Source organism: Pinus tabuliformis, chromosome Q, assembly GCF_031772625.1.
Source record: "Pinus tabuliformis cultivar Carrire ecotype Pingquan chromosome Q, CPIR1, whole genome shotgun sequence".
NCBI classification, from domain to species: Eukaryota; Viridiplantae; Streptophyta; class Pinopsida; order Pinales; family Pinaceae; genus Pinus; species Pinus tabuliformis.
In genome coordinates this window covers 1,146,480,376-1,146,492,563 of record NC_142296.1, presented here as the reverse complement: position 1 = coordinate 1,146,492,563, position 12,188 = coordinate 1,146,480,376, and the positions used below count along the sequence as shown (strand labels likewise).

The 12,188-nt window shown below is 39.1% G+C and overlaps 1 protein-coding gene across 1 annotated transcript; it reads left to right on the top strand.

Moving 5' to 3' along the window:
• Positions 1–10,568: 10,568 nt before the first annotated feature.
• On the top strand, positions 10,569–11,258 carry LOC149223638 (uncharacterized). Its single transcript, XM_089387958.1, has one exon. The coding sequence runs from the start codon at positions 10,569–10,571 to the stop codon at positions 11,256–11,258; it is 690 nt and encodes a 229-aa protein (XP_089244084.1).
• The last annotated feature ends 930 nt before the right edge of the window (positions 11,259–12,188 follow it).

The following is a 12,188-nucleotide window of genomic DNA, read 5'->3' as shown; positions in this document are numbered from 1 at the left end:
GTGGGTAATTCATTTATAGGGAAGGAGAGGGAGTTGAGGATCCATGAAAAGAGGGAAGAGTTCCACATCTCAAGGGAGAGATCCATGGAAAGAGGATCTAGGGCAAGGAATGGGAGGTCTCTTTCCAAACTTTATCTACCTAAAACCACATCATCGTTCTCGAGCCTTCTAGTAAGATAATTTTCTCCTCCATTTGGGAAAAATTACCTGAAGAAGACCAATGCAGATTTTCCTGATAAAATTCGTGCTAGTAGCACTAGACATGTGTAATGCCAGAGGTTACCAGCATGGATTTTCCTTATAAAGGTCATGTTGGGATTACAAAACAAGGTTTTTGACTAGCTCTTCAAAATTCTTTGAAGGCAAGTTTTTCTCCTTTTCTTCAGGGATATTCTTATGATTTTCACAAACATGTTTCATGGTGAATACGTCGTTTGTGACAACTTTCATCACTTTGCAACACTTGCGACATTGAGAACACAAAATGTGACACTTCAAGATATGAGACTGAGAGCGTGACAAAATATTGTATAACAGATGTCCCCTAAAGCATGAAGTTAAAACGGGAAGTGATGGTTGAAGTTCTTTACAAGAAAAGTGAAGGACTTAGAGAACCACTGTTAGGAGATGCGCAAATCACACATAATACATCATATTCGATATCTATGATGTAAGTATTTTTAAAGTGTAAGCATCTAACAATACATGGATCCACAACATGGACACATCCATCTGTATAGAAAGGATCATGTTTACAATCATGAATTCTTAATAACTCCACCCAGCGTGGATTTATCAAACGAAACCCAGGGTCTTCATCTTAGTCTTGATCCAACCAAAGTATGAATCCCACCATGTGAATAAATGTGTCGAAGTCGAACATGGTAGAAACCACCTGAATACCGGTTAATGATGTAAATCATTAATAGGCACAAGAGAAACCACCAATGATGTTGAAGGATCACAAGGTACAATAACACAATCCACGAGTGTGAACAGTGAAGCTAAAGTTGAACACTCGCATAATCATTGGATGGAAGGCCAGTGATGTGAAACTATCGTCAAATGCCAAGAACCTGGCATTGAGGCATGCAAGCTCCAAGGTATTGAAAGGGATTTTCTAGATCATCTTCTTGGATAATGAGATGGAGTCAAAAAGAAGTGATCAGTTGAAGGAGGGCCATAATGTTTCCCACATCTTCGACATGAAACATAGGATTTTGCAAACTTGGCAAGAGTGATTCAGTATTGTTGCAGAAAAATTCAAACATGGTATAAGTGGTTTGAATTTTCAATTGGGACTTCTCTTGAATATATCGGCAGCACAACTCCATAATTTGGAAGAGTTTGACTCGAAATAGGATTAGAGGTCATGGTGACAATATGATATAATCAAATGAGAGGAATATGGATTTCCCAAACCCAATAATCCAAGTGACAAAGTGAGGATGCCCCAAACCGAACACGAGATACATATAAGTGTCATGTTCAAGAGCGACATACTTCCTTTCATACAAAATACATGATATATGTTTCTTTCCATTTTCCCCCACTATTTCTGGCAAGTACCTCTTTATTTTTAATCTCAAGCTTGAAGAAGATACTATATGCTTGTCATATAAGTTCATCCTTTGTTTGAATCCATCCTAGTATTTTTAATGAGACCTAGGAAGGAGTAGCTTTATTTCATCATGGTGACAAGTCCTTTGTCATTTTAGTTTTATGAGTCCAACAGAGGGGTAACTCGACATCTTTTTCATGTTTATAGAGTTCGAAAAAGAGGCGAAGAGAAAACTCCAGATGTCCCTTTTTATAGATAGTTTCTCGAATCCGAAAAAGGTAGAAAACAATATCCAAGAGAATCTCTTAGCCATGTTTGACTAAGGTTTTTTTATTCCTTTTTCGTAACTAGTCTATCTCAGTTTGGAAAAGGGTTAAACTTATATTGAGTAGATTTCTTTTCATTTACTTTAACGAGTTCGAAAATACAAGTGATCGGAAATTGTTTCATATTTTTGGAGTCTGAAAAGACCTGAAAGAGGACTCCACCTGGAATAATGAGTGGTATAAAAGGATAACAACTAGTTCTGGCCATGATGGAAATGCTCAAAACATGTAAAGGTTAAGAGGATGGATAATGAGACCACTCATTGCAATTGTTCCTGAGGAAAGGGTAGAACAACCAAGTGAAAGCGTATGATCGACCAAGCAGAAGGTGATGATGGAATGAGAAAATCAAGGCTCACTTGGAAAAGAACTGGCTGATAAAAATGGTAGTCATGAGAGGTAAAGTGGGAATGGTTTCATTTTTACACAAGCTTGAAACATGGGAAACTATGCTTCAGGATACTTGAAGATGGTTTCATTTTTTCACAAGCTTGAAGCATGAGAAAAACTATGCTTGAATTTGGTTTCATTTTTACACAAGATTGAAACAGAGACAAACTATGCTTGAGATTGGTTTCATTTTTACAAAAGTTTGAATAACATAACCATGCTCATGACACCTTGCTTCATTTTTTAATGAGCTTGCCACAAGTAAAGGAACTCTGCTCTGAGAACCTTAATTCATTTTTTAAGGAGCTTGACACAAGAAAAGGAACTCTGCTCTGACACCTTATTTTTCTTTTCTTAACAAGCTTGACACAAGTAAAGGAAATCTACTCCGAGAACCTTGATTCATTTTTAAGGAGCTTGACAGAAGTAAAGTAACTATGCTCCAAGAAACTTGATCATGGCCTATAAGAGGCCATCACTTCCAAGAGGTTCTTATCAAATGGGAGAATAATGCTATGGAAAGCATACATATCAAGGGATCTAATGGAAATATTAGGCTCCAATGGCCCTAGTACATGATGCATATAAGGACCATTTAGGAATGTTCATTGATTGGGAGCCAAATTAGGACTAATGAATTAAAGGTTATCAATGCTCACAATTCTTCCTTCACGAGGGAGACACATTACTCGAAAGAGAGAAGAGACAAGAGCTATTGTGACATAAACATAGTCACATACGAGGAATAATTTAAAATCCTAACAGGTTTGGACAAACATAACATCGATATAGATGATATTTCCTTCCAAAGTAATAGGAAACTTAGGAAGGATCCATAATGGTTGACTGGCTCCTCTGTTAAAAGCCAACAGATTCTAGGTAATGGGCACAAGCTGCGGAGAACCTAAAGCTTTGCAAGTAATTGAGGATAGAATGATCCAGGTCGATGTTGGTGGCCACCCACCTATCCCATTTGGACCCCCACAACTGTCTCTTTCAGTTTTTCAGTTTCCGTAATTATAGCACAATTTATTATTTTTAGCATTTTTCAGGTCCTGAACTTCTGGAGCCGTTTTGAGGCCCTAAATGACGTTTTTTAGGAAATATGGGAGCAACATGGTTCCATGGACTGATGTTGCTCTTCCCAAAGTTGTATTTCTTGGGTAGATATCTCTAACAAGATATTGTACGCGTCAAACGAAGATCGGGTGCCAAAGTTACGACCCCAGGAAGTTGATGTACCAACTTACCCAAAACGGGGCCCACAATTTGGCGTTTCATCTTCTAGGGTTAGGTTTTGGGATGTTAAGGGTTTTCCATTGTTTCTCAACAATAAATAGGCCTTAAATCCTCATTGTAACACAGTTCATAGGCATGTAGCCGTCACATCTCTTCTCAGAGATAAGCTACCATCGCCCTAGTTGGTTTATTTCCATTTCTATTTGTAAGCATATTTCAGTATTTTGCAGTAATGAAATGAAGTATTATTTCCACTACATCTTTGTGTTTATGGTTATCTCTATAATTTTTTGCGTTCCTGTTTAAATTTGGATCAATGGTATCAGAGCGGTATGCTTTTCCTCTATTTTTCTTTGCATGTCCCCAATGAGGTCGGGATATAAGGAGTTAGGGCTTGAATTGGTCGAACCTTTGCAAGACCAGCCTCGCACATCTCGATGGCCTCCCATGGTGGATGAAAAGAAAGATGAGGGGGCAGGAGATCCTATCAAAATCTTTCTCGAAGAAGCCCTTAAGCAACAAAGGAACACGATGATGGACAACTTTCAACAGATCCTTCAACGGCTACCCAGAGGCGCCCCATCGGCTTCCAACAACTACTCTAGAAACGCCACACCCTTTAAGGTACAAGTTAATTTTGAAATCCCCATATTCTAGGGTCAGATAGACAGATGTCGTAGATAAATGGTTAAATCTACTAGAGGGTTATTTTTCTGTTCATGAATTTTCAAGTCGCGAAAAGATTGTTTTCGCTCTTCTCAAAGTAGCCCCCCACGTCAAGGACTAGTGGGAAACCTACTGTGAGCAGAAGGATGAAAGTACGAACTCACTGTTCTCAGCTGCACCCACTTGGAATTCCTTCCGGGATGCCATTAAGGAGTAGTAAAACCCTATCAAAAGCTATGAGGACAAATACATAAAGTGGACCACGTTGTGACGGGGACAGGACCAAGATGTGCCGGAGTTCACAAACATTTTTCATACCCTTCGCACACAGTTGGGTATCAAATATTCTGAGCTACATCTGGTACTCAAATACCATTGCTGCCTACATAGATACATCCAGGAAGAGATGGAGTTCCTGAACATCTCCTCGCTCGGCACGGCATACCGATACGCTATCAAAATCGAGCAGAAGTTTAAATAGAAGAAGTGAGACTTTGGATCTGCAAATCTGAAGCAAGGGAAAGGCTTCCCCAAATCGTAGAACCAAGGAAAAAGCCAAGACGGGGCAACCCAAGACAACCCATCGAAGCCACAAGAAAAGAACAACACCACGAAGTCGAAGAAGGACACAAGAAAGTGGTTTGAGTTCCATAAGAGTCCCACTCACATGTGTACAGCCCTTGACCATGCTTCCCACCATTATTGGACACATCTGAGATTGCAAAACAACTCACCAAGGACCAAGTTCAGCAGATGGAGGAACTCAACGCAATGGGGACCATTGCTTCCTAAGGGGGGAGGAATGATCCAGGTGGATGTTGGTGGCCACCCACCTATCCCACTTGGACACCCTCAACTGTCTCTTTCAGTTTTTTCAGTTTCCGTAATTGTAGCACAATTTACTATTTTTAGCAGTTTTTCGGGTCATGAACTTTGAGATCCATTTTGAGGCCCTAAACGATGTTTTTTTGGGAAATCTGGGAGCAACATGGGTCCATGGATAGATGTTTCTCTTCCCAAAGTTGTAGTGCTCGGATAGATCTTTCTAACGAGCTATTGTCCGCGTCAAACGAAGATCGGGTGCCAAAGTTACGACCCCAGGAAGTTGATGTATCAACTTACCCAAAACAGGGCCCACAATTTGGCGTTTCATCTTCTAAGGTTAGGTTTTTGGATGTTAAGGGTTTTCCATCTACTAAGGATTTGTTCCAAAGCAAGGATGTTGTTCCATGGTCAACTAATTGATTTTAGAAATTAAAGACACAAACAAAAGAAAGGGGTAAGTAGGCAAAAGGGTTTACCAACCAACCGTGAACTGCAATATACATCTTGGCGAATGAAGGACCCAATGTATGACAACTAATCTCCCTTAATGTAGTGTTCGATGTATCATGGTATACAAGGCAGCAGACTTAGTTACCTATGGATGGATAGCAACCTATAGAGGACTCCCAAAATATGCTCGACGATACATGGGAGTGTAGTCTCTAGTAGTGTTGTCTAATGTGTAACCGTTTGATGAGAGCGTTCCCATATACTTTTTCATGTGTGGAGCACCATTTGATATACCTGAAGGTGCTTGGAGAACGATCCTACACACTTCCGTACGTGGAACAATATTTCATCCCGGGGATGTAACGCTAGAAAACAATGACAACTCCTACGTTTAACGATGTTGAAACACATCTCTAGCCTAGACATCTATATATTTTCATTAATGTTCCAAATGGTCCTTAGGTTAATTGAGATAAATTTTAAAGTTGATCTTGAATTATGTTTCAGTTTCAAGGCTCAAAAATCAATGTCACCTGAGCACACCTACGATGCAACTAATATGAAAAAATGATTATTTTCATTTCAATGAAAGTTATCTAGTGTAGGGAATAAGTGCAAACATTGATGCAACAATCAATTATGCAACCAACAATATCTTCCTAACTAGACCTTTCAATTTCAACTTCATGATTCCAATGCAACAACCAAAAAGTAAATGAATTTTAATTCGCTAAAATTTCAAATGAATGAGGATGCACTTATCATCTTTCAACACCAAGCAATGTAATCTATGCTCAATGAAAATCTCAAAAACAAATTTCCAGAGCAATGTAATCTTATGCAATTTCCATAAGTAATGATTAATTTTGAGATGAAGGTTTAACAAATGCAAATGCAATTTCTCTCCAGTTTTCAAAAAGAACTAAAAATGCTTATCATACAACAAATCAGTAACACATGCAAGTAACAAAACAGTAAATTCGATTACCCAAAGAAAGAATGATTCGACCAAAGTTCATTCTCACTACTTAAACATGGAACTAACTTTTGCGAACCATTAAGAAATTAACAGCAAAAATTCCATGCAAATAGAGCAGGAGAAAAACTTTAGAGATCAAGACATTCTAGATATTTTGTAAAAAAACCTAAAAAATCTCAATTTTGGACTAGCATGACTATAATGAGAAAAATTTGTACTGAAAACGCTTTGCTTTTTAGAAAAAAATTAGGAAAAAATATAAACAATTGAACAGATATCCATATTTGACACTCTAAACAAGACACCACTCAGTATGCAGATCCATAATCAATCAAAGTTACGGATCACTAAGAGGTGGCCGAACTTATCAAAAGAGACCAAAAACAAAAGTTGGTTTCAAGGGTTATGAACTCTGTAGCAGAGTCACCATTTTTTTGTGCAGACAATCCTTTCTGCGGACAGAAACGATCCCTCTAGTCCTATGGGAGGATCTAGTAACTACAGAAGAAAACTACATGCAATATTTCCTAATTCATATTAAAAAATACAAAGGAGGATAAATCTCCTACCTCTCTCTGATGGTAATACCCTTGATGTTGAGCATGACTCTTTGGCTTCCAAGCTTACGATCTCCTCTTCACTGGTGTAGATGAGTGTCTGCAAAAAGGGTCAAGTGGAGACAACAAAACTATGCAAAGCATAACATTTTCTAATACAAATTATGTAACAAATCAAGGAGCATTACGATAAATGGACAATAATTGACACATTTATGGAAATAAAGTATATATTGTATTATTAATATATGGAAAAAGTAACATTACAACCAATGAAGCCTTGATGTTCAAAGCCTCCTTCAAGTCAGATTCCAAGTCCAAACCTTAACCTTCAAACATATTTTCTTCTTTTTAAATGGGTAGCATTTAGGCACAATTCAGTAGTAGGATGGCAACCAACCAACCAATGACCAACCATTAGTGGATGGTGGGAGATTTATTATAGGGAAGGAGAGTGAGTTGAGGATCCATGAAAAGAGGATATTGTTCTGATTTTCACAAACATGTTTCATGGTGAATACATTGTTTGCGACAACATTCATCAGTTTGCGACACTTGCGACATTGATGACATAAAGTGTGACACTTCAAGATATGAGACTGGGAGTGTGACAAAATAATGTAAACAAGCCCCGTTGGGTTAAACTAGTACATCAACTTCCTAGGGTCATAACTTTTGCTACAATCTTGGTTTGACATATATGATACCTCATTAGAAAGATTTATCCGAGGAATACAACTATTGAATGCAAACATACTTCAAGATTTTTGTTTGACTGTTCTAAAAAAAAAACATCATTTAAAGCCTCGAAATGGCTCCAAATGTTCAGGACCCGAAAAAAATGGCAAAAATAGTAAATTGTGCTACAATTGTGGAAACTGAAAGAAGCAATGGTGGGGGTCAAGTGGAATAGGTGGGTGGCCACCAATATCCACCTAGATCATACTCAAGGACAATTGAAAATGAAATTCACCACCAAGAAAGCAAGCTCTTTCTAGTGTGGACCATCTCATAGCTTAGTGCTTAACAAAAACAAAAATCCCAACATCAATCTTGTCCTTGACACATCCCCAACCACAAGTAACATGAATTCTCTATATTAGTCAAGCATCTAGAAAACCCTTCAAAAGGTTAAGCACTCTAAGAGTAAAGGCCCCATCAAGGTGGTTGATGTGGAGGGGAATTCAAAGGAAGAAGTCATGAAGATGAAATGGATGGTGTGGTTTTTAGAACATCACAAATTCTGGCCTCCACTTGATAGTGGAAATACTAGCCATCCTCCCATACTGATAATGGTAAAGTGGCTCCTTGACCATGACACAACTAGTACTCACACTATAATAAGTGATGTTGAAGAGGAAGTAGGTTCCTACAAGCATTCAAAATTTTCAAAGATACATTATTTATATCCTTAGATCTAAACTTGGAGAAAGAGTTTCTGGACACTTTTGGATGAGAATTCCTCACTTTAAGAGGTATTGTAAGATTGGTGGAGACATAGAAAGTTTTATTCATAAAGAATCAAAATATATACCCCAGTAGTCAACTCCACCTAGGTTGTAGGTACACCACAACAATGGTCATTTAACTTTATGGAAAAAGGGACACAAATCACCTCAAGTTGCAATGGGTATAACCAATCAATTAGGTCACCAGTAAAGGAACAAATTCTAATTGGGTAATGATCCACTAGACAAAATGGAATTGATGTAAATAATTTTGATTCAGTTGATGATATGGATGTTTCATATGATTGTGAACATATTTTTCTACTAAATTTGAAAAAACTTCCTTTAAATAATTTTCTTCTCAAGATGAATGGAAAAAGGATTATGATGCTCTTATACAGATGAAACATGGAAGCTGGTGGACCCTGCGTTTGGAACTAAACTAATTGGCTACACTTGGGTCTACAAGAACAAGTAAAAATTAGAAAAATCACTTTAAGGCTCATGGAAAAAGGATTTGCAAAACAAGAAGGTGTCAATTACAAAGACACATTTTCCCCATGAAAAAATGGGCCACCATTCAGAATCTCTTTACCTTGGAACCTTAGAATGGATGGAAAATTCACCAAATGGATGTGAAGATTTCTTTCTTGAATGGAGAATTGAAAGAAAATGTCTTCATGTCCCAACAATAAGGTTTTTTTGTTAAGGGAGAAGAACAAAAATATGCAAACTCATCAAAATCTTATATATCCTAAAACAATCTCCACAAGCTTGGTATGAAAAATTGACGAAGCATATTAAAAAAAAATTAAAAACTTTAATCTTGGTGATGTAACTCTATTTTTCAAGAAAAATGGAAAAATTGTTTTCTATCTTGTGGTATATGTAGATGATCTATATATAACAGGAAACAAATAAAACTATATTGCATCTATAAAGAAAGTTGAAGAAAAGATTTGAAATGAGAGACTTGGGACACCTTCACTACCACATGGGCATTGAAGTATCACAACATCCAAGGTATGTATTTCTTTCTCAAAAGAAATACATTAGAAAATTGTTGAAGAAGTTTAGCATGGCTGAATACAATCCTTTGTCTACTTCTATGGAACAAAATTTAAATCTCACATTTAAAAAAGTAAATGAATTTAAGGATGAATATATATATATATATATATATATATGATGTGTGAAGAGATTTAATTTATTGGTTTACTTATGCTCCCTTATCTCTATCCTTCCCACACTTAGTTAATTTTATATTTTCTCATTGCACCATTAACACCTTAACATTTTGTAGCCACCCTCTGCAAAATTTGCTTGCTTCTGCATCCTTACCTTTTGTAATGTGCCTACGAAATATAAAGACCTAGCCTAACACCCCAGTTGCTACAAGCCGCAAACATACTCATATGGAACTTCCTCTTGACTTGGCAGGTCAATACAAGACAGAGGAATTAGCTCTGGAAAGCGCGACAACACTATATCTTGGATTTACATCCCTTTAGTCGCAACACTATACCTGTGTGCTTGGCAAAGGAATTATTTTTAATTTGTTTGATCTCATAGAACAATCATTGCAAAATTGCATTTCGAAAGAAAAGAATGTGGCAAAATGTGAGCAACCAAAATTTTGCATGTCTTCATATCTGCTAGATGGTATTTGCACAAAGAATGAATTCCCATAGTTGGAATGGAAATGGGCCTATGCTAAAGAGAAACCTCTAGTGCACATATATTTCAAAATACTATGGGAAACAAGTTATAGCGAAGTATATGTTGAGAGAATAAACTGAGAGCGCTCTGCTGAGTCGACTGCCACTGCATCGAGCTGAGACTTCGGCCCTGCGGCCGCCTGAGGGCTTCCGAGGGGTGCAGTCAGACCGTCTTCCTGGCAGACGACCACTCTGCAGGCTGATCTGAGCGTCAACTGATCAAAGAGCGCTGTGCTGAGCCGTCTGCCGCTGCATCGAGCTGAGACTTCTGCCTTGCGGCCGCCTGAAGGCTTCCGAGTGGTGCAGCCAGACCGTCTTCCTGGCAGTCTAGATCGACCACTCTGCAGGCTGTTCTGAGCAACTATGCCCGGAGAGATCTGGGGGAGCTCGACGAGCTGAGATCTCCCTCATGGAGTCTTCTTTTCCCTTCCCCACTGAAGCAGAGGCCTTCTCAAATCTGCTGAATTCGCTGCCAAAAAAGAAAACTACAGAGGCGTCGAAATTTTTGAAACGACTTGATGATATTCCGGAGATCTCGCTCCCGCTTGAGAAACCGATCCAGGTTGCCCTTTCTTTGTCTGAACGTGCCTTGGTGGGACAGTTCACTGCCCTCTGGCCCTCCCCCAGATCCACTGAAAGCTGGGTCTCAAGGAACTGGGCGCCTCTGATATCGGGCAAAGTCACTTCTTACTTTCTGGGGAAGTGTTTCTTTCTATTCGAATTTTCAGAAAAGGAAGATAAGGACCTGATCTTCCGAAATGGACCCTACTTCATGGGCCCTCAAGGACTGTATCTCAATAAGTGGACGCCAGACTTTGATCCAGCAGTCGACGTGCCCACTGCCGTGCCTGTGTGGGTTAGATTGCCTAACCTGCCAATGCATTGTTGGAACTGGGAATCCCTTAGGCACATCGGGAATACCCTGGGTAAATTCATTGACCGAGCTAACAGCAAAGATCAATATGATTGTGCAAGAATTTGTGTTGAAGTTGACCTTGAGGTTGGCTTGCCAGAGGCAATAAAGATCAGAGTTGGCAGTTGGACGCATCTCCAAAAGCTAGATTATGAACAGTTGTCGTTCAAATGCAGGAAGTGCTAGGTCTATGGCCACTTCGCCATAGGATGTCCAAAAAACATTGAAACAGAGAAAGGCAAAGAGGACGGGTGGATGCAGGTCAAAAGGACAAAAAGCAAAGCCCCAAAAATAGGAAATGTCAATGGGAAAGCAATTCAAATGGGGTCTCAAAAGCCACATAGGGAAGAGCAAGGAAACAAATTTATACAACCCAACTCAGCATCTAAGGAAGTCCATGAGTTAGAGACACAAAAGGAAGAATCGGCTCAAAAAGAGCCCCCCCAGGAACCAAAGCAAACAGGTAGCAAAACAGATAGAATGGAAGATACACCCTCAGAAGAGGCTGAGGAAGTACAAGGTTCAGAGGATTCAGAAGAAGAAGGTGAGATAGGAGAAACACAAACCTCTGCCAGAAGATCGTTGAGGGGCAGAAAATCAACCCGTGAGAAAAGAGAGTAGGAGACGTACAAAGACAAATTGCAAGGAAGCCAACCCACTCTCGAGAAACTCCTGGCTAAGACTCCGAAGATGAACAGAAATCCGCCCCAGAGCTCTAAAGGAGCTCTCCACTCCAAAAATAAGTAATGAGAATCGTCTCCTGGAATTGTAGGGGTATGGGGAGCAAAATCAAGGAAGAAGCAGTAAAAAGTTTGATAAGATCTGAATATCCTGACATACTCCTCATCCAGGAGACTAAAATGGAGGACAAGGCTTTCCTCCACATAGGTAAAAATCTCTGGAAAAAAAGTGAAGGGCAAGCAGTCTCAGCCAGAGGTGCCTGAGGAGGTCTGGGTACCCTCTAGAACCCACGCAAGCTCACAAGGGTGAAAGAGATCGCCAAAACCCACTGGCTATTCTCAAAACTAAAGCACGTTGATTCAGATGAGACTCTTTGTCTCTTTAATGTGTATATCCCGGTCAATGCAGGAGAAAAAAAGAATTGTTGGGAATCTA

Coding starts and splice junctions, on each gene's coding strand:
- LOC149223638 (XM_089387958.1), top strand. CDS start 10,569: ATGGAGTCTTCTTTTCCCTTCCCCACTGAAGCAGAGGCCTTCTCAAAT.